This window comes from Puma concolor, chromosome D4 (assembly GCF_028749965.1).
Source record: "Puma concolor isolate L17-30 chromosome D4, mPumCon1.1.hap2, whole genome shotgun sequence".
NCBI lineage: Eukaryota > Metazoa > Chordata > Mammalia > Carnivora > Felidae > Puma > Puma concolor.
Window position 1 is genome coordinate 4,355,785 of NC_141679.1, and position 27,540 is coordinate 4,383,324.

A 27,540-nucleotide genomic window follows, 5' to 3' on the forward strand; every position below is an offset into this window, starting at 1 on the left:
CCCCATGGCAGCGTACAACCGGCAGTGAGCTCTCGACTCCGGGCTGCCCCCCGAGGAACCAAGGGTTGGAACTTCACACTGGGCACCCCAAACTTTAAGACCTGCACCCTGACAGACAAAAACACAAAACGTCCAGCTTTGAAAGTCATCAGGCTTCATGGCAGAAGGCCCACAAGCTAGGGTGAACGGAGAGACACACAGACAACCAGAAAGCGCCAGGTCTTCCTGTGGAAGGTCCATCCTGGGGGGCAGGCAGCTAATTCAGCACACACCCAGCAGCCTCTAATCCTCTTCAAAGACTAAGGGGCCACAGGCACCACCGATGCGCCCTCCCCCGCCTCTCTCCAGGTCACCGGCGTCCCCCAGAAACGAGCCTGTGCACACACATGGTGCCCCGATCGCTGTGGCCGACACCCCCTATCGCGTGGCTCTGGTGGCAAGCCCCACGTTCCTGGGTTCCACACGACCACAGCAGTGGAGGCGGCAGCCCGCAAGGCCCAGGATCCTGGTGACAGAGGCCCATCCGCTCATCTTCCCGGCTGTGGCGTGAGGGGCCACACGTCAAGGAGCCACTACACTCCCTGCCAGAGACAGAAACCAGCAGGTGCCACCTGCGAGCTCTGCATCTGTCCTGCCCCAGGTCACTGAAAAAGGACCTTGTGCACATCTGGAGCCCCCGCTTTTGCGGCTTCTGTCCAGACAGCCTGGGTAGGGAGGCCAGCTGGGCCATGTTAACAGGACCGACAGACAACAGCAGTAAGAAACAGCTCTTGCCTGGCCATCGCCTCGGGGTTCAGAATTCAGGAAGCAGACAGAAACACCCATCTCCCGGTCCTCCTGTGGGACGTCCGTTTGCAGACTTTAAAAGCTCCCTGTAGCTTCCCGTCAGCCTGAATCCAGACGCTAAGATCCTCCCCTTGGGGACACTGACAGGACTCCCCACACCCTCAATTACCAGGAGCCAGGAGCCACTCAGAATGAAGCAAGATGCAAAGACAAAGTTTTGAGAGACAACCAAGAGCTAGGGCAGAGGTGAATGCCAAGGTTCATTTCCAAGAACCCTGGAAGAGGTTGGGAGAGGTGGCTGCTTCAGCTCATGCATAAAAAGCCAACACAGAGTCAAGGAAAACGAAGAGCCACAGGGTATATTCCAAACAAAAAAGGAAGAAGACACCTCATCCTCTTAAAAAGGCCTCCACGAATGGATACGAGTGATTTCAAAATCACGATCATAAAAATGCTCAGTGAAGACGGGAGAAGAATCCACGCACAAAGTGGCAGTTTTGACAAAGAAAATAGACGAAGGTACCAAATGGAAGTCACAGTGTTGAAAATCACAAGAGCTGAACTGTAAAATACAACAGAGTATGTAAACTGTATTTACAATACAGTTGTAAATACAACTGTAAAATACATCATCAAGACAGATGATGAAGCAGAAGAAAAAAGCCGTGAACTCAAAGAGACATGCCAGTGGGACACATACAATCAAAGCAAAAGGTGTGTGTGGGGGGGGGGGGGCGGGGGCTGTGGATAAAAACACGTGAAGAAATCTTAAGAGATTCATCGGACAACAGGAAGAAAGCTAACAACCACATGAAAGAGGTCCCAGGAGAACAGAGAAAGGGGCAGAAAACTTTTTGAAGACGTAATGGCTGAAAATGTCCCAAACCTGGGGGATTAAGGGCCTGAGGTTCCAGGAAGTCCAGAGTGCTCCATGTGAGGAAAGGCCGAAGAAACCCACATCGAGACATATAATTAAAGTGCCAAAAGTTAAAGACAAGGAGAGAACCTCAAGCAGCAAGACAAATACAACTCGTTGTAAACAGGGAACCTTCCACAAGCCTAGGAGCAGATTTTTCAGCAGAAACTCCACACCAGAACAGAGCGGGCGTGGTACGATCCATGTGCTCAAAGAAAGGCATCTTCCAGCCGAGAAAACCGGGCAAACTGTCCTTCAGAACTGAAGGAGACAGCTTTGGAAAATCTCTAGACTGGCCTCACAGAAAAGTAAATGTTAAAGAAACTGCTTTAAGCTGAAATGAAAGGGTGCTAATTAGTAACAGGAAAATATATGAAAGTATAAATCTCCTCATAAAAGTAAATAAACAGCAAAATCCAGAACAACTTAATGTTGTAAAGGTGATGAGCTGATCACTTATATGACTAACATGAAGAAAAAAGTAGTAAAAGTGACTGTAGCTACAATTTTGTTAACGGATACGCAAGATAAAAGGATGTAAAAATGTGACGTCAAAAACACTAAACATGGAGGGGGAATAAAAATGTAGGATGCGTTTGAACTTCAGCTGATGTTTATAAGTATAAGTTCTTTCATGTGAGCTTCATGGTCACCACACACACACACACACACACACACACACACACACACACACAGCAGAAACACAAAAGATAAAGAGAAATGAAGCTATGTTCACCACTACAGAAAACCATCAAATCACAAAAGAAGAGAGCAAGGAGAAGGAAATAAAGGAATTACAAAATAGCAAGAAAACAGTTAACAAAGTGGCAGTAAATACCCACGTATCAATAATTACTGTAAATGTAAAACAACTAGATGTCCAATCAAAAGACCCAGAATGGCTGAATGAATTCAAACAAAACAAAACATATGCTGCCCACAAAAGACACTTCAGATCAGAGGACACGCACAGACTGAAAGTGAAGAGACAGGAAAAGGTATTTCACACAAATGGAAACCAAAAGATGGGAGAAGTATATTCATATCACACGAAATGAACTTTAAGACAAATATCGTAATAAAAGACGAAGAAGGTCTTTATATTACGATAGTGGTCAATCCAACAAGACAATATCACATTTGTAAATATTTATGGGCCCAACACGGAAGCACATACGTATATAAAGCAAAGATTAACAAACTTAACGGGGAGGGGGGCACTTGGGTGGCTCAGTCGGTGAGCGTCCGACTCTTGATTTCGGCTCAGGTCATGATCTCATAGTTGTGGGACTGAGCCCCTGCATCGATCAGCTCGGCGCAGAGCCTGCTTGGGATTCTCTCTCTCCCTCTCTCTGCCCCTTCCCTGCTCACACGCTCCCCCTCTCTCTCAATCTCTCTCTCTCAAAATAAGTGAATAAACATTACAAAAAAAAAAAAAACAAAAAAACAAAAACCTTAAAGGGAAAAACAGACGCCCATATAGCAGGAGGGTCCTTTGACACCTAACTACATCAATGGATAGATAATGAAGACAAAAAATCAATAACGAAACACTGCCTTAAATGACACATTAGACCAGATGGACTTAACAGTCATTTACAGAACATTCCATCCTACAGCAGGAACTTTCTTCTCAAGCGCACATGAAATATTCTCTGGGACAAATCATATGTTAAGCCACAAGAAAGGTTGATGAATGGGAGACGACAGAAATCAGATCAAGCATCTTTCCGACCACAATGGTATGGAATCAGCAATCAAAGCAAACAACTAGAAAATTCATAAATATGGGGACGTTAAACCACACAAGCTGTGCTGAGCCACGGAGAGTGGGGGAAGACTGTGGGGTCACGGAGAGCGGGGGAAGACAGTAGGGCAAGGGGTCCTGAGCTTGCCTCCTGTCGTGGACACGCCGAGATAAACGCCACATATAAAGCAACACTCTCTGAAAATATTCTGAACACTAGCAGAACGGATCACTCACAGCCAAAAGCCACATCCAGAAGGGCAGGAAGGGCAGGGACACAGCTGGGACCGAGCCCCCAGCACGATGCCCCCCCCGCGGGAGGGACAGTGCAGACCAGGAGATCCTCCCTGAGGAGCCCGGGGATCGAGCCCCACGTTGCACACCCCTGGCCCTGTGGACCTGCACCAAGAAGAGTCCCAGCACCGTGTGGCTTTAAAACCCAGCAGGGCTTCACCCCCAGGAAGGCCTGAGGACCACCGAGAATCAAAACTGCCTCCAAAGGGCCACCAGCTTCCTCCCGTGGTCTCAGAGCCAGCACAGAAGCAGCAGTCTGGAAACCGTCTGGGCTCTATGGGAAGGAGATGTACTGACTTCAGGGTGGGCACCGGGGGGCAGGAACCTGTGAGAAATCAGCCCACACCAGTCACAACTGCTGTTAACAAAAAGACAAGAGATGACAAGTGCTGGCAGTGATGTAAAAAAGGGAAATGCTCAGGTGCTATTGGTGAGAATGTAAACTGGTGGCACCTCTGTGGAAAACAGTATGGGGTTTCCTCAAAAAATTAAAAATAAAAATAACACGAGGGGCACCTGGGTGGCTCAGTCGGTTAGATGTCTGACTTGGGCTCAGGTCATGATCTCGCGGTTCATGGGTTCGAGCCCCACGTCAGGCTCTGTGCTGACGGCTCGGAGCCTGGAGCTGCTTCGGATGCTGTGTCTCCCTCTCTCTCTGCCCTTCCCCTGCTCACGCTCTGTCTGTCTCTCTCTCAAAAATAAATAAACGCTAACAAAAAAATTTTTTTAAAAAAAGTATGATATAGTAATTCTACTACTGGATATTTACCCAAAGAAAATAAAAAGATTAATTTGAAGAGATATATGCACTCTTACGTCTACTGCAGCATTATTTACAAAAGCCACGATATGGAAGCAACCCACGTGTCCACCAAGAGGGGAATGGATCGATGGAATATTACTCAGTGCCAAAAAAGAATGAGATCTTGCCATCTGCTACAACATAGAGAGTCCTAGAGGGTATAACTAGTAAGTTAGACAACGACAAACACCGTATGATTTCACTTACGTGTGGGATCTAAATACTAAAGCAATCAAGAGGAAAACCGAGACTCCTAAATACTGGAGATTAGCGCTTGCCAGAGAAGAACAGGTGGAGAATCAGCCAAAGGATTAAGAGGCACAAACTTCCGGCTTTAAGTAAGTCACAGAGAGGAAAAGTACAGCACAGGGAGCCCAGTAAATAATATTTGAGTAGCTTAACATGGTGACACTGTAACTACACTCACCATGCTGAGCAGTCTGTAACATATGTAACTGCAGAAACCACTGTATTATATACCTGAAATTAATACATTATATGTCAACTATACTTCAAATAAAAATGTGTGTGTGTGTGTGTGTATGTGTGTGTGAGAGAGAGAGAGAGAGAGAGAGAGAGAGAGAGAGAGAGAATGTGTAGATATTGGGGGGGGGGGTGTCAAAGAAAACAGAAATACAAAAATACCAAAACCTACGGGATGCAGCAAAATCCGTTATAAGAGAAAAGTTTATGGCAATAAATGTACCTCAAGAAACATGTAAAATGCCAAATAAACAATCTAATCTTAAGGACCAAGAGAACAAACAAGCCCTAAGTTAGAAGAAGGAAATAACAAAGATCAGAGTCAAAATAAGTGAAATAGAGACTAAAATTAAAAAGACAATAGAAAAGATCAACGCAACTGAGAGCTGGTTTTATGAAAATAAACCTTTAGTGAGACCCACAAGAAATAAAAGAGAAGGCTCAAATAAATGACATCAGAAATGAAAGAGAAGATGATATAACAGATGCCACAGAAATACAAATATCATGAGACTACTACCAAAAATTATGAGTCAACAAACTGCACAACCCAGAAGAAATGGATAAATTTCTAGAAACATACAACCCGGCAAGACTGAACCAATAAAGAAACAGAAAATCTGAACAGACTAATTACTAGTAAGGACACTAAATGAGTCATCAATAACAGACAAACAAACAAAGACCCAGGACTATTTGACTTCACTGGTGAATTCTAGCAAACTTTTAAAGAAGCATTAATACCAGTCCTTCTCAGGCAAACCAAGAAAGAGAACTCTTAACTCTAGAGAAGAAACTTATGGGGGGATTAAGGAGGGCACGTGTGATCAGCCCTGGGCGATGCATGAAAGTGGTGATAACTACTTTGTGTACCTAAAACTAAAACTAATATTATGTAGGTTAAGTAACTTGAATTTACACAAGAACTTTAAAAAAATACCAATCCTTCCCAAACTCTCCCAAAAAATAAAAGAGAAAGGAACACTTCCGACTTCACTCGATGAGGCCAGCATCATCCTGATAACAAAATCAGACAAGGACATCACAAAGAAAACAAACTGCAGGCCAGGACCCCTGATGAACACAGATGCAAAAATCTTCAACAAAATATACCCAAACCAAATCCAACAACACATTAAAATGATGTTCACCATGGGGCGCCTGGGTGGCGCAGTCGGTTAAGCGTCCGACTTCAGCCAGGTCACGATCTCGCGGTCCGTGAGTTCGAGCCCCGCGTCAGGCTCTGGGCTGATGGCTCAGAGCCTGGAGCCTGTTTCCGATTCTGTGTCTCCCTCTCTCTCTGCCCCTCGCCCGTTCATGCTCTGTCTCTCTCTGTCCCAAAAATAAATAAACGTTGAAAAAAAAAAAAAAAATTTTTAAAATGATGTTCACCATGATCAAGTGGGCTGCATTCTAGGCACACAAGAACGGTTCAACAGCCACAAAACTATACGATACACCACATTAACAAAATGAAGGATAAAAATCACACAGCAGATGCAGAAAAAGCACATCACAAAATTCAACCTTCGTTCAAGATAAAAACTCTAAACAAAGTGGGTATAAAGGAAACATGACTTAAGAAAGGTCATATACACAGATACACCATACTCAATGGTGGAACACCGAAAATTTTCCCTTTACGTTCAGAAACAAGACATTTGCCTCGTTCAGAAACACGTCACCTCTTGCTATACGGTACTGGAAGTCCTAACTGGAGCAATTAAAGGAAGAAAGCTAAAATGCATCCAAATCTAGAAGAAAGAAAACAAAGAAAAAAAGAACTAATAAAACTGTCACTATTTACACATGATATATTGCATATGAAATATCGTAAGTAATCCACCATAGAAACGTTAGAACTAATAAATGAATTCCGGGAAGTTGCAGGATATAAAAGCAATGTACAAAAATCAGCTGCATGTCTGCACAACAACAACTATCAGAAAGAGAAATTAAGAAAATGATCCATTTATAATTGGATCCAAAAGAATAAAATACTTGGAATAAATCTAACCAAAGAGGTGAAAGACCCGTCCACTAAAAAGTATCTGACATGAGTAAAGGGACTGAAGACACAGAACAGATACAAAGATACTCTTGCTCATGGACTCAAAGCAACAACACTGTGAAGATGGCCATGTTACCCAAAGGAATCTACAGATCCAATGTAACCCCTGTCAAAATTCCAAGGGCATTTTTCACAGAAGTAGTACAAAGACTCGCAAAATTTGACGAAACCACTGAAGACCCCAAATAGCCCAACCAATGCTGAGAAAGAAGAACCAAGCTGGAAGCATCATGTTTCCTGATTCCACATTTTCTTACAAACCTTTAGTAATCAAAACAGTATGGTTTGGGCATAAAAAGACCTATATAGCAACAGAACAGAACAGAAAGCCCAGAAATAAACCTATGCATATATGGCCGATTAATTTGACAAAGGAGCCAAGAATATGCAATGGGGAAAGCACAGTCTCTTCGCAATGAATGGTGCTGGGAAAACTGACCACCCGTATGCAAAAGAATATACTAGTTTCTTACACCATACACGCAATCGAGACAAAATGGATTAAAGACATGAAGAGAATATATATAAACATAAATCTTTTAAAGGAAAAACACAGGCTGTAAGCTTCTTCACAATGGTCTCCACGGTGACTTTTGGATTTGACACGAAAAGCAAAGTTAACAACAGCAACACTAAACAGCATAACTACATCAAACTAAATCTTCGGGGGCGCCTGGGTGGCTCAGTGGATCAAGCATCTTAATTTCAGCTCAGGTCATGGCCTCACAGTCATGGGATCGAGCCCCGCGTCGGCTGAGTGTGGAGCCTGCTCGAGATTCTCTCCCTCTCTCTCCCTCTACCTCTCTCCCCAACTAGCATGCGTGCATGCTCTCTTCTCAAAAGATAAAAAGTAAAAAACTAAATCTTCTGCATGGCAAAGGAAACCATCAACAAAATGAAAAGACAACCTACAGAATAGAAGAAAATATTTGAAAATCATGGAACTGATAAGGGACTAATAGCCCAAAATATATACAGAATTCACCCAACTCAACACCAAAAGAACAGATTACAAAATGAACCGAGGTTCTGAACAGACATTTTTGCAAGCAAGACAGACAGATGGCCAACAGGTCACACAAAGGTCGCGCACGCAACGTCACTCGTCATGAGGGGACTGCAAATGAAAGCCACGATGAGGTGTCACAATACACGGGTCAGAACGGCTAGTGTCAACAGGCCGGGACATGACAAGTGCCGGCAGGGGAGTGGGGACGAGGGAGCCCTGGTGCACGGCTGGTGGGAATGTGAAGTGGTCCAGCCACCGTGGAAAACACAACGGAGGTTTCTCAGGAGCGTCACAACAGAACTACCCTGCGGCCTAGCAACTCCACTCTGGGTTCTTCTCCGCAGGAAATGAAAACACCGTCTCGAGAAGAAACACACACGCTCACGTCCACTGGCAGCACTGACTACAGCAGCCAAGACAAGCCAGCAACCGACGCGTCCGCTGAGGGATGAATGGATAATGAAGCCCTGGATGGAATATTCTGTAACCATAAACAGGAGGAGATCCTGCCATCTGCCACAACGCGGACGGACCCTGAGGGCACTATGCTAGGTAAAACATGTCAGACCAAGGAAGACAAACAGCAGATGATCTCACTTATATGAAGAAACTTGAAAAAAGAAAAAAACCACAAAATCATAAATACAGAAAACAGACTGGTGGTTGCCAGAAGTGAGGGTGGGGACTGGGAGTAAAGGGCGGAGACGGTCAAAGGTACAAACTCCCAACTACAAAATGAATAAACCCTGAGGATATAACCAACTTCACGGTGACTACAGTTAATAATACTGTGTTGACCACTTAAAAGTTGCTACAAGTAAATCATAAAAGCTCCCTCCAGAAGAAAAAATATTTTGTGACTCTGTGGTAGCAGATGCTAACTGTACGTCCTGTGGTGACCATTTTACAGCATATACGTACAAAGAATCATAACGTTGTATCCCTGAAACTAGTATTATTTACCTAATCGATGAAAGATTAGATAAATAATAAGTAATACAATGAGTGGACGCATGCTTACGTATTCATTCACGAAATCATGGCTCTTCCACTTCCGGCCATAGGGTAGCAGAGACTGGATTTCCCTTCTGCCTGATACACCCGAAACTCAGTATTGAGGACGCTGGACATGAGGCAACATGGGACAGTGATGACTCAAGACCAAGCAATGTGAGCCTGACTCCTGCACAAGCGTATGGTCCAGAAAGAGCTGCCAGGACACAGAGCAGAGAGGTGGACCCCAAGCCAGCCCAGCGCCCTCTCAGTTAAAGAGGAGCCGTGAGCCCAGGGGGACACAGGTAACTAGTGTGCAGGATGGGGCGCAGACTCTAGAAATCTGGAGGGGGTCCCTCCTGAGTGTTCACGGGAGTACTGAGCACTACACGTGTGAAGAAACTCGGGAAAGACCCACCTAAAAGGGGGAGAGGGTCGAGGAGTTTGAGGCCGAGCAAAAGGACCACGACAAAAACTATTCGAAGGCACGCCATAATTCAAGTTGCCCACAACCAGGGATAAGGAGAAAAATCATAAGGGAGGTCTAGCAAAGAAACACACTGTTTCAAAAGAACAAAGAAAAGGATGACGGCAGATTCCCGTCAAGAAAACAACTTCAGCTAAGACGGTGGTGTTGCGACATCGCTCACATACGGAGAGATAAAAATATTACCAACCTGGAACTCTGCACCCAGCAAAAACATTTCCAAATACAGAGCGAAAGACTTTTCTAGATCTCCCAAAGCCGAAGGAGCCCAGCAGCAGCTGCTGCCATGCACACAGAACTGTTACGGGAAGATGGATATTGGTAATAAATTCAAGTATGTGTCTACACAAAGGAAGAATCGGGAGAGGAAACAACCACAGGAGTAAATACGCGACATTTTCCTGATTACTTAAATCTCTTTTAAGAATAATTGATTTTTTTAAACAAAATTAATCATGAAGCGTGGGGTGAAAGCATATGTAAAAGTTTAAGTGCATAACAACGAAGGCACAAAGAGCAGAGGAAAACAATAAAAGTACTTACTACTGCATTCTTGTGTATGAGATGTTTTATTCATGGGATGGTAGACTGTCCTAATGGAAGATATACAGTACCTGTCCTAAAGCAATCAATGAAAAAAAATAAAGAATAATAGTGAATAAGTCAATAAAGGACATGAAATAGAATAAAAAAACCCCACTCAATTCCAAACAATGGCCAAGAAAAAGAAACAAAGGGGAACAAAAACAAGAAACAGAAAACAAGTAAGAAAATGAGAAAGATTTTTTTTTAATGTTTGAGAGAGAGAGAGAGAGAGAGAGAGAGAGAACGAGCGGGGGAGGGGCAGAGAGAGAGAGAGGGAGGCAGAATTCGAAGCAGGCTCTATGCTGACCGCAGACAGCCCGATATGGGGCTTGAACTCAAGAACCATGAGATATGACTGGAGCAGGAGTCAGATACTCAACCGACTGAGCAGCCCAGGTGCCCAGAATATGAGAGATTTGTGTAGAACAGTATCAATAATCATATTAAAAGTAAACAGTCTGAATATTCCAACTGAAGACAGTCATTGTGATGGATGGAAAAGCAGGACCCCACAATATGCTGCCTACCAGGAATGCATTTTAAGTAAAAAGACATAAATGCTTATGAATAAAAAGACAGGAAAGGACAGATTAGGCCGACACCAAACCAAAGTAAACTGGAGTAGTTACATAAATACCAGGCACAGTCCATTTCACAACAAAACATATTGCCAGGGATTTTTTAAAAAGGATTATTTTAAGATAATATAGAGAGCAATCCATCATAAGACATGACAAAACTAAATATTTCCAAACTTAGTAACAGAGTCTCAAAATACTTGAAGCAAATACTAATGGAACTGAAAAGAGAAACAGAAAAATTCACAATTATAGTTCATTCACATTTACAGAATGTTCTGCCAAACAACGGAACATAAAGTCTGGTAAGAAAAATTAACAACCTAAGGAAATAGTTAGATGGTATTCATGGGTCTGAGGAGACAATAAAGCCAAGGTCAAATCTCTACAAATTAACCTATAAATCGAATACAATGTTAACCCAAAAGTCCCAGCAGGATCTTTTTCTAGAAATTGGCCTGCTGATTCATATGGAAATGCAAAGGATCTAGATTAGGCAAAACAACTTTGACAAAGAAGGGGACTAAAAATACCTATTTTTAAGATTTATTTTAATGCTACAGTAATCAAGATAGTACAGAATTGGTACCAAGATAGACAAATAGAGTAAGAGAACTGAAAAGAGCCCAGAAAGAAACATACACAGAGCGGACTTCTCACCTTTGACAAAGGTGCAAAGGCAAATCAGAGGAAAAGGACGTTCTTTTCAACAAATCCTGCTGGAGTAACCAGACGTCTATCAGTCCATACTTCACACCATACGCAAAAACTGACTGAAAACAGATCATATGTCTAACTGTAAACCAAAACTATAGAAGTTCTAGAACGAAACAGAAGAAAACCATCTGTGACTTTGGTTTAGGGAAAGATTTCATTGACACACCACCAAAATCACAAACCATGAAAGGAAAAGTCGATAAACTGAACTTATCAAAATTAAATTCTACTGTTCTTCGAAAGCCCTGCTAAGAGACTAAAAAGTCAACTCACAGATGGAAAAAAATATTTGCAAAGCATCTACTGGATAAAGGACTCGTATCTGTAATACTACGAAGAAAACACAGTAATAATTTAAACCCCAGTAAAAAATGACCCAATTAAAAATGGGTAAAAGCTCCAGGGACGCCTGGGTGGCTCAGTCGGTTTAGCGTCTGACTCTTGGTTTCAGCTCAGGTCATGATCTCATGGTTCGCTGACAGTGCGGAGCCTGCTTGCTTGAGATTCTCTCTCTCCCCCCTCTCTCTCTGCCCCTCCCCCACTCGCTCACTCGCTATCTCTCTCTCTCTGTCTCAAACTTTTTAAAAAATGGGTAAAGGATTTGTACAAATACATCCCCAAAAAAGAGACAGAGCTAGATGGCAAGTAAGCACATGAAAAGATGCTCAACATCATGAGACACCAGGGAAACGACATCCACAACAAGCCCACGCCAAGCCTCGGTGAGGACGCAGAAGAAAAGAGAACTCTCATTACCGCTGGTGGGAATTCTCAGAGGTGCTGGTCACGCAGTAACAACGGAAACAGGCACTTATCATATAAAGCCATTCCGCTCGTAAGCACTTACCCAAGGTAGCTGGAAGCATATGCCCACACAAGCTGTGATGCAAACATGCACAGTGGCTGTACTGATAAGACCCCCCGAGCTGGAAATACTCCAAGTGTCTACCCACGTGAACAGCTTAGCAAACTGTGGTACATCCAGCCACTGCAGTATCATTCAGCAATAAGAAGGAATTAAGTACTGGAACTCACTACAAAACGATAGATAGCAAAATAATTACGCTGAATATAAAAAGCAAGCAAAGATTACATAGCATATAACATTTCTGCAGGATTCCAGAAAATGAAAATTGACCTGTAGTGACAGACAGTGGTTCAGTGGCTGCGCGAAGAAACTTTAGGGGGTGATAGAGCTATAGATGTATTCATCATCCTGGCTGTTTATGGTTCCACAGGTGTCCAGACGTCAAAGCTTACCAAGTTTTCTTGCTAGAAACACATGCAGTATATTGTACACCGATTATAACGTAGAGCTGCTAAAGGTATCTTAGAAAGAAGAAAAATTACAGCAAATCAGCACCGAGAACAACACAGACCATAATAAAGTGAGTGTGGGTCCAGCCAATGTGCCAGCCAACGTCTGACGCACACAGAATCTCACCTGTTCTCTCCGCGGCCGCGCGGTACAGACATCATCACCTTCATTCCACAACAGAAGAAGCTGAGAAACAACGTTCAAAAAGAAACGTGCCTAATGAAACACAATGCAGGGAGGGAGGTGGGGTTCGAGCCCAAAGACGCTCAGCCCAGGGCTTCTCCCTTGAACTACGACTCTGCCTACAGGCAGGGACAGCTGCTCATCAGCCATTCAACCATGAGCACCGCTGCTGAGTGGATAAAAGTGGGTGTAAGTGAAAAGAATATAATCGGACTCTACCGAGTCCGATTATTTTTGAGAGAGAGCGAGTGAGCGAGCATGAGCAGGGGAGGGGCAGAGAGAGGGACACACAGAGTCAGAAGCAGGCTCCAGGCTCCGAGCTGTCAGCACAGAGCCCGACGCCGGGCTCAAACCCACGAAGTGTGAGATCATGACCTGAGCCGAAGTCCGACGCTCAACTGACTGAGCCACTTAGGCACCCCAGTTGTTGTTTTTTTTTTTTTTTTACTGTTTATTTATATATTGAGAGAGAGAGAGAGAGAGAGAGAGAGAGAGAGAGACAGTGTGGGGGAGGGGCAGAGAGAGAGGGAAAGAGAACCACAGGCAGGCTCCACGTTGCCAGCACAGAGCCCGATGTGGGCCTCAAACTCACCAATCTGTGGGATCATGACCTGAGCCGAAATCAAGAGTCAGATGCTTAACTGACTGAGCCACCCAGGCACCCTCACCTTCATTCTTAAAGGGCATTTTCTCCAAATACAGAATTCTGGGTTGACAATTCCTTCCTTTCAGCACTTCAGTGATGCTGTTCCACTGACTTCTGGACTGCATTGTTCTGATGAGAAATCTAGTTCATTCAAATCACTGGTTCCCTATAAATAATGTGTCATTTTCCTCTGACTTTCCAGGGTATTTTTTGTGGGTCGGTTGGTTTTTGGTCGGTGGTTTTAAGTGGCTTATGAATGTGTCTGGTCAGGGATCTCTTGCGGCTTATCTTGAATGGGTTCAGGCACTTCTTAAATCCTTGTTTATGTCTCAGCAAATTTACGAAGTCTTCAGCCATTATTTCTTTAAACATTTTTCTTCTGAACCACAGTTTCTCCTTTCCTTTCAGACTCCTTGTGACACAAGTGTTAAACACTTCAGTACTATCCTGTAAGTTCCTGAGGTTCAGTTCGTACAGACAAGGCTTCGTTTCTCTGATACTCAGACGAAATACTTCCTACTGAGCCATCTTCAAGTTCATGCTCTTTTTCTTCTGTCGTCTCTACCTTGTATTCAGTCCATCCAGGGTGCTTCCTATTTTTGGCTAATGTACTTTTCGGCCCTTTTCTTTCTTTTCTGAAACTTGCCACATTTCCATTTGCTCATGTGGTGCAAGGCCTACAATAAAGGCCCAGTATCGTGTGCTTCCCAATATCTAGGGAAACCAGGTGAACCACAACGGCCTGACCACAGGCTCCCCTCCCCACTCTGTTCCCACGGGTTAATCCCCTAGACAAACAATTCTCCCCATCAAACAGACCAGGCATGATCCCTACTTATCCCTGGGGGGATGGGTTCCAGTTCCCTGCCAGACCATGGAACCATTCAAACATCAGGGAGCCTGGGTGGCTCAGTCAGTAGGGCATGTGACACTTAAGCTCAGGGTCGTGAGTTTAAGCCCCACATTGGGCATGGAGCCTACTTTTAAAAAAAGGAAAATTTATACATATATATACACATACACATATATATGCACGTATATACACACACATATACATATATATGTATATATACATATATATACATGTGTATATATGCATACACGTATATTTTATATACACATATATATACACACACACACACGCATACATATAAAAAACAAAAAAAACAAGCCCATCACATCCTCCCATGGGACCCAGGGGACAGCCCACCCTCCTGTCCCTACACAGCCTGCCTCTCCCAGACATGCTGGATCACTCTGCTCCAGATCACACCCTCTTTGTGGCCCTGCAGGGTGCGTGCAGTGTCCCCCTACCCTGGCACGGGGAGCAGATGTGACTGAGGAACTGCTGTCGGTCACATCTGTCTGGGGCCAGGTGTGAGGCGTCCATCATCCCCAGAAACCTAGAACAGGAATCCCTCCTGCATCAACCAGGTGAACAGCAGGAGACTGAGACAGTTTGCCCTTACTTCCTGGAGCATTTCTGCAGTAACTGCTTTTACATCCTTCTCCGAAAATTCTAGCACCCATCATCTTAGATGGCCACCTGTTGAATGTCTTCTCCCATGCAAGTTGAGACTTCGGGTTCTTCACATGCTGAGTGATTCTGGCCTGGACATTTTTGTTTCAGCACTGAGTCAACGCTAAATGTTTCCAGACTGCACGTTCCAAACTCCTGTGGACTGTGATTTTGGTGTTGCCGTGTTTGCGAGGACTTTGGCCAGTTTCAGATCTGGGCAGTGGCCCAACTCCTGGTTCAAATTCTCAGTATCTGGTCTGCTGTTTAGCATCAGAGACACACATGCACAGTCCAGGGGTAAGTCGGGACTTGACAAACGACTTCATGGGATCCCCTCCTGAGGTCCTCTCTCTCAACCATCTCCTGGTGCTTTCTGGTACCCTGCACCCCCCTCTTTGGGACCGCTGTCCACAACACTGGGGTTGTATTTACCTTTCACTTCCAATAACTACACGTGCGTCCAAGGCCAAACACAGACAGGCAGAAAAAAGAGAGGCAGCGGGAACTTGCCCCACCCCCTTGAGACAACAGCTCTTGTGACTGAGGAAGGTTCTCTTCCCTCACCATTCCCGGTATTTGGGGTCCTGGCGGCCACCATTCTCACTACCAGGACACTGGTCTCCCGTTTCCCAAGCCTGAACTAGAGGGATTCTCCTGGAGTTCTCTCTGGCTGTGCCAACGTCCATTTCTGGGGTTTTTTTTAGACCAGGCCAGTGGATGCCAGGAAAAAACTCAATTCACACTTTTATTTTCAGCCCAGACCACTCTCCTAAACTCCCCATTTGCACAACCAACTGCTTCATTAATACCGCACTTGGACGTTTAACGGTTATTTTTAACCAAACAATATTCCTCACTGTCTCTTCTCAACCTTCTCTTTCTACAGCTTTCCACATCTAAGCTGAAGGGGACTCCTTCACAGTCACTCTAGCCAGAATCCTTACAGTTCCTCCTTCATACTCCTCATCCGATCGGTCGGGAGATTCTCCAAATCGGAGCACGCCAACCACCGCAGTATCCTAGTCCCGGCCCCACAGCCTGTACCCGAACCACAGCTCCGGCCTCACACCTGGCCCCAGCGATGTGGACTCCCAACATGGGGCCCAGACAAATCTCTAAACGCCTAAGCGCGTGCCTCTCTGCTGATCAGCTGCTGCGGGCCCTTCTCGCTCAGGGTGAAAGCGGGGACGGCTCCGTGTGGGCCCCTGCGCTGCGTCTCTGTCGCGGTCCCCTGTCACTCTCCCCCATCTGCTGGCTGCAATGACACGATCCCCTGTCACTCTCCTCCCGTCTGTTGGCTGCAGTGACGGGGGAAGGTTGTGGGCGCTCCCGTCCCGGCCCTGTATCCCGTGTGTCTTTGTCTGAAACGCTCTTCCTCCTCTCTGTACGACTGACTGCCCCAACTCCTGGCAGTCTGATCTCCAACGTTACCTTCTCGGTCACGCCTCTCCTGACCCCCTATTTCAAAGTGCAAGCCCCCACCCCTGTTTCTTCCTCTACAGCACCTGCGCTCCCGCCTAGTTCACGACCGACTGCCCGCCCGCCGCCCCTCTGCTGGAGTAGCACCCGCCCGGCACGGCGATCTCTCCTTGTGCGCTCAGTGCCTGACCAGCGCACGGCCCAACAAGTATGTGCTGTGATGAGTGGAAGAACAGCCCCGAGCACAAGCCTGTGAGCGAAGCACACAGTGGGAGGGCAGAGGGCTAGGGAAGGGCTGAGGACCCGCTCGCAGGCCTCTAAACTGACGATCACAGCTGACAGAATCCACGCTCGCTTCTCCAACTCACAGCTCCCGGTCGTGAACTGCCTTATTCCTGCTCGACTCCAACAATCTTCTAACAGGGCAGCTATGACACTTGCACATCTTGGCTCCCCTGCCAGATTTTGGATGGAGAACTCGAAGGGAGCGCTGCTGAGTCACAGACACATGTATGCTTCTTCCACGGCGACCCAAAATGGTCTGTCAACAGCGTAAAGTCCACTTCCAAAACACTGTAATTAGAAGTGGTCACTGAATTACATTTTAAAGTAAAAAGAAATGAGCCTCTGCGGTATAAGAAGCGTGTTAATAAACGTACTTGACTTCGGAGAGCAGAAGGGAGTGCCGGCCTGTGCAGAGGTCAGCTGGGAAGCGGTCCACTTCACGACACGGGTGAATGTGTCATTTATGTGTGTCATTACATGAGCCTCTTAAGAAAAACAGTCTTATTTTTGTTGTTACGCTTTTCTCCCTCCTGAAATAGTATGACCTTCTTAATCAGATTTGGCCCAGAAAGGTCTTTTGCTATTTATGAAAATCAAATTCACCCTCATAGGATAAAGATGACTCACCACGGAGGATATTCGGAAGAATAAGCTCACATTCTGATGTAAACTCCGAGAGGATTCCAACAAAGGTTACAAACAAAACTTTCCAAAATGACTACTGTGTTCAGGACAACACGCACGCAGGATCTAAAAATCCGCATTACTTCACAGACACACCTTAAATACAGTTCCTGGTAACCATGCCAAGAGACTGCCTTACTGGGAAACACAGCTTGCGGCCAGGCGACCAGTGATGTCCTCTACCCCTCGCCTGTTCCCAGGACACCTGAGTGCTCTAATTTCCTTCTCTCTTTTTTAATGTAGGGAATGGTCAATGCCAGTAGGAATTATTAAGCATTCTTTTCCTGAAAAGTTTCTAAGAAAAGAATGTTAGTCACCATGTGAACCAAATGATCAAAATTACTGTCACCCAAAGTGGGATAACCCAGTATCAAGTGCCATCAAATAAAATGAAAATGAAAAGCAGAGCATGGCCCGTTGAGTATTCTTGGCAAAATATTTTAACCTAGATCTAAAGTTGAGGAAATGACTCAGTCAAATCCAGAATGTGCAAATGTCAGTAACATAATTTGCCTAAATTCTTAAAAAAAAAAAAAAAAATTTGTTATAAAAAACAAAGAAATGGAAGACTTGTCTAGATTTAAAAAACAAAACCACCCCCGCCCCTCCCCGCCAATATATCCAACCAAATGCAACAGGTTTGACATTTAACTGGATCCTGAATTGAAAAAGCAAAGCCAGGGGCCCCTGGGTGGCTCAGTCAGTTAAGCATCCGACTTTGGCTCAGGTCATGATCTCACGGTTTGTGAGTTTGAGCCCCACGTCGGGCTCTGTGCTGACAGCTCAGAGCCTGGAGCCTGCTTCCAATTCTGTGTCTCCCTCTCTCTCTGCTCTTCCCCCCTCATGCTCTGTCTCTCTGTCTCTCTCTCTCAAAAAATAAATAAAATGTTAAAAAATAAAATAAAATAAAACACGAATCAAAAATAGGCATGATGTAGGGAGCTTTAGTGACTGTAACGTGAACGCACAAGTGAACCAGTGCCTGCACCTGTTTCACGTGAACGTGAACGTGGCCGCCGTGGAGTTCTATGCTACACGGGCCATGCGATGCTGCACAGCCTTACATGCCGAGCTACCAACCTGAAAGCTTCATTATATTGAGCAACTGAAATACATTCCCTCAGACTCAGGAGAAAAGAAAGAGACAGAAAGCTATCCTTTATAAACAGACAAGAAAATCTTCAAGCATTCTTTTATGCCACACAAATTCATTTAATAAAAATTTTAGAAATACTTGTAACCATGAGGATACACAGTCCAAATCAAATCAAATTAGCAATAAGTGGGTCCTAATTCACAGGCCCCGACTGAGGAGAACCCTAAGGAACTTGAGTGTGCCGGGAAGAAAACGCTCCTTTCTAACCCTCAAAAGACACAGACGTGTGTGAGTGCCGACGGAAGGCACCAATGCCACGGTGATCAGGCTTCCTGGGTCTAACCCATCCCAAGGGTCCTCTGGTGCAACCGTTCGACCTTCTTGGGGTCTGAACACAAAATATTTCCTCTCCAAGACACGACAGATAGAAAGTACGTTACCGAGTTCACCTTCCTCCCACCCTCTAACCGAAACATCAGACACCACCGTATTGGTCTATAGGTGCTGCTGTAACAAACGATCACAAACTCGCTGGCTTCTAACCACAGAAACGGTCTTCCCTCACAGTTCTAGGGGACAGGAGTCTACATCCAGGCGCTGGCCTCCTCCGGACGGCTTGGAGGAAGGACATCCCGGCATCCTGTGGCAGCCAGCGGTCCTGGGCTTTCTGCCCTCACAGGCGCCTCCCTCCCACCTCTGTCTCCAGGCGGCCCTCCCGCTTCTCCTCTCTCTTCTCTTCTTGTAAGGACACTTGTTAGTAGTTTTTAGGTTCATTCAGATAATCCAGACCGAGGTCATCTCAAGATCCTTGTCTGCAAAGACCCCTTTTCCAAATAAGGTCACATTCACAGGCCCCACGCTGACCTGTCTCTGGGGGGTCGCCGCTCCCCTATAGTTACTATCTTTCTAGGGCTGGTTGTAGCCTAGTTAGCAATAAATGCATGCTTCTTAAAAGAACTTGAGACACATATCATATCATCCTTTCTCTAAATCTTTTATTTCCAGTATTAGTTATCTGATAATTCTTTTCAATTGGATCCATTTCCACATAAATCCTTTTGTAAGTGTTTTCATTAGTCACTGTGGAAAAAACTGGCCTGGTGGAACAGGTAGGTATTTAAATGCTACAAGAATAGCATTTTCATGGGTTACCGAGGTGGAAACCTTCTAGTGAGTCTGACACATTGACCTACTGGTCACCACTTTCACTGAATTGTGTTTTAATTCCTACTTATACACCTAATCGGTATACCCTTATACGCATAAGGTTAAACACACAGTTTTCATCTATTCAGGTACAAACATGACTACTCAAACGATGCTTTTAATTTTTACACTGTTACTGTTATCTCATTCACATACTGCTAAATCACCAACACGCACATCTCAAATGAGGTCTACATTCTCAGAGAGCGACTTCACGAGACAGGAACAGCTCCAAGTTCTCTCATCAGACAAAAGAACCAAAATTTCCAACTTACTGGGTGATGCGAGATTTCATTATCATTGTCGGAAAAATTACTTTCTTCAGTGAGTCTTCCAAAAGAAGCAGTTCACCTATCTTTTTCTGCAGTGACAGGAGAAACACCTTGGGGAGCCTGGGTGGCTCAGGCAGTTAAGCGTCCGACTCTTAAGCGTTCGGCTCAGGTCGTGATCTCACGGTTCGTGAGATGCGCCCCCGCGTCGGGCTCTGTGCTAAGCACGGAGGCTGCTTGGGATTCTCTCTCCCTCTCTCTCCCCCACTCACTCACTCTCTACCTCTCAAAATAAATAAACTTAACAAAAAAAGAAGAAACACCTCAGCTCCAAATTCAGGCCATCCACTGACCCCAACCTTTGCCCTGCTGCAGGGAAATCAGAAAAGCTGGCACGAAGCCTGGGTATCCCCGCCGCCCCTCCGATGGGGTCTGTGCGGGCACCTCTCTGAGGGCACGTACGTTCATATACCCACACGAAGTTTCAGATTATCAGTGCAATCTCCAAGACTAATGTGGCTGATGCAATAATTGAAAAATTAAGAAGCTGTACAGAAAAGCACGGGAGACCCCGCAAGCAGACAGCAACGGCCAACACACCCGCCATCTTCCCGTCTACCTAAGCTAAAAGAGCACATGGCGAACGGGGACTTCGCTACAAAAGCAAACGGTACAGCGTTAGTCCCTTTATCCAAAATGTTGCCTCTTCAATTAACGTATTTTGGCCTTATGCCCTGTTGTTGAGAAGAAATCAAGATGGGTGTGAACAATTCATACCTCCACCGGGAATAATTGCCAACTTTGTTTCAACCAAGCCCATTTTCGCAGAGGAAGCTGAAAAGGAAGGAAGAAAATTAAGTAACATCCGGATCATATATTCAAACATTATGACTTGAAGAAGTTAGTAAAATAAGCTACACATACTCTGTTTACTAATTAAACTCATGTCACAAATCTTTTAAAAAGTCACTTCAGAAGGCATTTGGTTACGGAAATAGGTAAACACTCTAAATGATAAATATATTAAGAGGTTCACATAACCTTTTCTGTTAAAAATTGCTCGGCAGCGAATTAATTTTTGATGCAGAAAGGCCAGGGCTATGACTACATAATTTGACCGGATGCTGCCAAGTCACGTTTGAAGGCTTAGACCCCGCTAACGATTGAGGACGAGGAGAGAGGCTTCTGACAAGCAGGAACATTCTTCGGCTGCCTGAAGAGTCCTCGAAGCCAAACAGCTTAATATATCACACCAGATACGGCACCTTTTCAGGACCAAATCTCCAGTCACTTCTGACAAACGGTTTTACTGTTCCAACAGCCGGGCAGGGTTCCTCTTTCCGCATTTTGCTTTCACGACTACTTTAACACATCTTAATTATTTATTTGCACATCCAAACATACTTGGACCACTTCCCTTATCCTAATTCCCAGAATCTGCACCCTTTGAGAAAAGGGCTTCACGGACTTTAGCTTCTCCATTTAAAACTCAGGATTTGAGGGGCGCCTGGGTGGCGCAGTCGGTTAAGCGTCCGACTTCAGCCAGGTCACGACCTCGCGGTCCGTGAGTTCGAGCCCCGCGTCGGGCTCTGGGCTGATGGCTCGGAGCCTGGAGCCTGTTTCCGATTCTGTGTCTCCCTCTCTCTCTGCCCCTCCCCCGTTCATGCTCTGTCTCTCTCTGTCCCAAAAATAAATAAACGTTGAAAAAAAAAAAAATTTTTTAAAACTCAGGATTTGAGACAATTAGGGATCCGAAGGGGAAAGTCCACGTGGACCAGCAGCTACCAACCCCAAGAAACAGTCAAAACTTACTAAAAACGTCATCATATTGACCCTACTTTCAACAGGCAGCTGCTTCAGAAGTGACAGCAGGAGCCAGGAGAGGTCGGTGACATATATCAGCTGCCTGCTTCGCCTGGTCCTTGGGCCTGGGGCCCCTGTCCATCACCCCGAAGTGACCGTCTGGCGGCAACAGTCTCCAGGGCTCTGGCAGGACACCAGGCGTGACGGCCCTGGCACGGGAGTGCCTGGGTTAGCGTCCCAGCCCGGTCACTGACCCCGGGTGCCCTGCGTCTCCTCTCTGGGCCCGAGCCTCCGTAGGGACCCAAGCACCCTTCGCACAGCGCCATTTGGCCGATTGAGCGACTTAATGCAGGTCAAGTGCCGAGACTAGTGTGAGGGCCAACATTCAGCACTCGGTCAGCATTAATTGTTTTCCCTGTCATTTTCATGATCACCTCATCCAACCTTCAGGAGACCGAGCGAGAAGTGGACCTCAGGGAGGTGAAGCTGTCATGACGCAGCAAACCAGAGGTAAGTGCTGGGGCCGGGCACGTGCCGCACGTCAGCTCACCCAATCTCCACCACGGCCCCTGCTGGTCCCCCACTGTAAAGGAGCCGATGGCTCTGAGCGGGGCAGGCCCTGCGGTTCAAATTCAGGTCCGCCTGCCCAATTCCGGCTCTCCCCTCCCCGGCCGAGACTAACAAGAGACTGGACCAGACTGTTTCCTTAACTGGGAATCTTCAACACTCCCTTCAGCCCAATGGGTGACTTTTTCTAAATGCTCTACTCAACGAGAGGAAAAGAACAGAACACATCACTTGGAATTATCTGAAGATAACCGCCAGGATTAATTCTCACCTGCTACACGTATGTCACATGCTAGGGCCAGCTCAAGGCCCCCCCCCAGAGCAAGTCCATCTATTGCTGCAATCGTCGGCACTGGAAGATTAGCTGAAATAGAAGGAAAGAGGTTATGTTTCTTCAGGAAGATGGTCACCTTACGATGCAATCTATGTTACTTGTTTTTAACTGGGATACTGTCCAGAGAACTGTGCATCCCTTTTGCCTTTAACAAAAGAGTCATTTCCCTCATCATGATTCTTCAAAACCATGCACTGTTAGAGAGTTCCACCATATAGATATGCACTAATATCTTAACTCCTCCCATATTACAGAAATACTTTCCTAAATACTTGTTGTCAAATTAACACAATCACAGTTCTGGCTGTAATCTTAGAGCCTGGAGTCTTTTATGAGATGCTCAGTTCATACACACTCCTATTCGAAATGACTTAGGTGTGACTGCGAAATTTCTAATCCTTCAAGAACTACCCTGGTACTCAGAATGACAGTCTCATTCAGCAGTAACATGCCTCTCCATTCAAATCGGCCAGGAGGAAGTCAAACTCTCACTCTTCACAGACAACATGATACTCTATGTGGAAAACCCAAAAGACTCCACCAAAAAACTGTCAGAACTGATAGACGGATTCGATAAAGTCGCAGGATATAAAATCAAAGTACATAAATCTGTGGCATTTCTATACACCATAACGAAGAAGCAAAAAAAGAGAAATCAAGGAATTGATCCCATTTACAATTGCACCGAAAACCATAAAATACCTAGGAATAAACCTAACCAAAGATGTAAAAGATCTGTACTCTGAAAACTACAGAAAGCTTATGAAAGAAACTGAAGAAGACACAAAGAAATGGAAAAACATTCCACGCTCACAGACTGGAAGAACAAATATCGTTAAAATGTCGATACTTCCCAAAGCAATCTACATATTCAATGCAATCCCTATCAAAACGACACCAGCAGTCTTCAGAGAGCTAGAACAAACAATTCTAAAACTAGTACGGAACCAGAAAAGACTCTGAAGAGCCAAAGTAATGTTAAAACAGAAAACCAAAGCTAGTAGCATCACAATCCCAGACTTCAAGCTGTATTACAAAGCCATAATCATCAAGACAGTATGGTACTGGCACAAAAACAGACACTCAGATCAATGGAACAAAATAGAGAACCCAGAAATGGACCCACAAATGCATGGCCAACTAATCTTTGACAAAGCAGGAAAGAATGTCCAATAGAAAAAAAGATGGTCTCTTCAGCAAATGGTGTTGGGAAACTGGACAGTAACATGCAGAAGAATGAACCTAGACCAATGTCTTATACCATACACAAAAATAAACTGAAAATGGATGGAAGACCTAAACGTAAGACAGGAAACCATCAAAATCCTCAAGGAGAAAGCAGGCAAAAACTCTTTGCCCTTGGCCGCAGCAACTTCTTGCTAGACATGTCTCTAGAGGTAAGGGAAACCAAAGCAAAAATGAATCATTGGGCCCTCATCAAGATACAAACCTTCTGCATGGTGAAGGAAACAACCAACAAAACTAAAAGGCAACTGACGAATGGGAAAAGATACCTGCAAATGACATTATCAGATAAAGGGTTAGTTTCCAAAATCTATGAAGAACTTATCAAACTCCACACCCAAAAGGAAATAATCCAGTGAAGAATTGGACAAAAGAAATGAATAGACACTTTTTAAAAGAAGATATCCAGATGGCTAACACACGATATCCAGACACATGAGAAGATGCTCAACTCACTCATCATCAGGGAAATACAAATCAAAACCACCATGAGATACCACCTCACACCTGTCAGAATGGCTAAAATTAACAACTCAGGAACAACAGACGTTGGCAAGGATGTGGAGAAAGGGGAACCCTCTTGCACTGTTGATGTGAATGCAAACTGGTGCAGCCGCTCTGGAAGACAGTGTGGAGGTTCCTCAAAAAATTAAAAATAGAACTACCCTATGACCCAGCAATAGCACTGCTAGGGATTTATCCAAAGGATACAAAAATGTTGATTCAAGGGGCACATACACCCCAATGTTTATAGCAGCACTATTTCCAAAGCATGGAAAGAGCCCAAATGTTCATCAACTGATGAATGGATATTAAATAAGATGTGGTGTGTATATGTATGTATACGTACACACACACACATACACAATGTATATTACACACACATACATACATACATACACAACGGAATATTACTCGGCGATCAAAAAGAATGAAATCTTGCCATCTGCAATAACGTGGATGGAACTAGAGTGTATTATGCCAAGTGAAGGAAGCCAGAGAAAGATAAATATATGATTTCACTCATGTGTGGAATTTAAGAAACAAAACAGCTGAACATATGGAAAGGGAAGGAAAAATAAAAAGAAAGAAGGAGGCAAACCATAAGAGACTCTTAAACACAGAGAACAAACTGAGGGTTGCTGGAGGGAGGCTGGGGGGATGGGCATCACTTGTGACGAGCACTGGGTTCTGTACGTAAGCAATGAATCACTAAGTTACATTTCTGAAATCATTATTACACTAGGTCAACTAGCTTGGATTTAAATAAAATTTTAACAATAATTACACCATAAAGAAAACCAAACTCAGAAGCCTTTCACAGCAGGCAGTGGCTGTGTGGGTGCGGCCGGGGCACCGGGCACCTCTCCCGCCGAGGAGCGAGCACAACCGGGACCGGGCAGCTAGGAAAGGACCAGCTCCACCAACGGGCACGCTCACACGGAAGAGGCTCTCAGTTCCGAGACCCTGCCCAGAAGCACGGCTGGGGAGCCGTCAGCCAGCCACAGAGCTCAAAACTAGACTTTCTCCGGCCCCAAGTATTACTTTCAGGAGGCTTCTGTACAGAAGTCTTTCATAACTGGTTCAAAAACTGACTGGTTAATTATTCTGCGAAGCAGACTCCTTATTAATTTTGACGATGGGAATGGGAAGTTTGGCCGGCCAAACTTCTTATGGTATAAACAGAACGTGGTACATCTCTTACTGCTCTGACGACGAATAAGAAATAATAATCACGTGTCCTGGCTGCTGCTACAGGGACAGTCATACCATAACATGCAAACACAGCAACACGTACATACCTTAAACTTACATGATATTATATAGCAATTCTACCTTGGTTTTTAAAAATAAATAAAATGTGAGGAAGGAAGCAAGGAAGTAAATAGACACACAGAGAGTACCATCCCTCAAAATCTCTCTTCCGCAGGTATTCTGAAATAGGAAATTCCAGTCAGAGAGGTTCATTCTTTGACTCCTTTTAAAATACACAAATTTGTTGAAGTCCACGGAGTGTTATTCACACATGGAGGAATTTATCGGCTTTATTTTAAGAGCAAAGGGTGACCAGGCCCGGACGGGGCCCATTCCCAGGCTGCCACGGAAGACCAGAGTGTTCCCGGGAGCGCAGGGACGGACGGGGCTGTGGAACAGGTGCGCTCCACCTGTCTGTACCTGTCTACGCATTCTGGGGGGAAGTGAGGGTGTGAGAGGCCAGGCCAGACTCACACGTGCTCCCCAGAGTGCACTTCACAGCACACTCGGTGACAAAAGAAACAGCCAGCCACGTCAGGGTCTACAGTCAGGAAATGAATTTAATGGAAAACCAGGATCCAGTTAATTTTGTCTGACAAAAAAAAAAAAAAAACCACAAACAAATAAACATCGATCAAGAATATAACAGAAAGCTAATCTGAGTGGCTCCAAGGTCACCTCAAGTCACGACAAGCCAAACGGAGTTTTTGCTACTCGGCCCTCAATCCTTTCTTCCTACAGGCTTCGGGTATTTCTAGATTCCTCTAGTCTCCCGCCTCCCCAGTCTCCCGTCTCTGCCATCAGAACCTTTCCCTGGGCCTCCTTCCGGCCTCGGCTCACGTCCTTCTAGGACCAGCTTCCCGAGGAAGGACAGTAAATGATGCCCCCACCGTCCCTCGCCCTCACCGCAGAGCCTCAGTCCCCCACCCCTCTGCCCCCCCCCCCCCGGTCTCTCCAAACCCGCTCTTGCTTTTGCTTGCCAGTGACACTGTGCGGCTGTCCTGCAACCAGTGGGCGCTATCTGGTCCCTATTAAACCTGCTGCCTCCGATGATCAGGCATTCGTGCTGGGCACTCCTCCGTGAGTTCCTCTCTTCGACTGCCTGGCGAGTCCCTGTCAACTTTCCTGTCTTTCCTTCACCTTCTGCTTATTCCTCAGCCTTCTTTCCCTCTCAACAGAAGCTCCCCAGGAGGTCTCATTCCCACCGGTAACCTTCACCACCTACAATACCAATGATGGCCAGATGTCCCTCTCAAACCCAAACTTCAGTCTCAACTGCATCTCTATAAGCACCTGCCTGTTGGGACATCTCCACTTGAACGCTTTATCGTGTTCAAGCCAGCTTGTCAATCCTTCTTCCAGATTCTCTTTCACACCTGGCAGTACTTCCATCCACCAACTTCCCCCAGACAGACACCCAGAAGTCGTCACGGAAGGCCTCCTTTCCACAGCTCACAAATCTCCAAGTCCCCCCCTTTCCTGCAGCCGGAGTTCTGGGTCCCCTCATTTCTCACCGGCGTACGTCTGGGCCTGCGACTGGCTGGCCCCTTCCTGTGCATCTTCCCTATTTCTTGCAGTATAATCGTTCTAAACGGCAAACGCCGTCATGCTACCCGCTTCAGAACTGTACGATGATTTGTTCCACACTCGGGATAAAAACGGAGAAAACAATTAGCATGGTACAGAAGACACCCGATAAACGAGGTTCTGTCCACCAGCCCGACCTCTTCTCCAGCCTCAGGC

At 45.4% G+C, this 27,540-nt stretch overlaps 1 protein-coding gene across 10 annotated transcripts in view; it reads right to left on the reverse strand.

Annotated features, from left to right (window-relative positions):
- The window catches only part of AUH (AU RNA binding methylglutaconyl-CoA hydratase), a 358,634-nt gene that overhangs the window by 268,772 nt on the left and 62,322 nt on the right, over nucleotides 1-27,540 (reverse strand). For 7 of the 10 annotated variants that reach the window (XM_086684860.1, XM_086684856.1, XM_086684855.1 and 4 more), the window contains 2 exons: nucleotides 22,735-22,827; nucleotides 20,871-20,927 (listed from right to left, as the gene is read on the reverse strand). The exons of the other annotated variants lie outside the window; for them this stretch is intronic. In XM_086684860.1, the coding sequence (XP_086540986.1) occupies nucleotides 20,871-20,927; nucleotides 22,735-22,827 (150 nt within the window). The remainder of the gene's footprint in view (nucleotides 1-20,870; nucleotides 20,928-22,734; nucleotides 22,828-27,540) is intronic. 10 annotated transcript variants of the gene reach the window in all.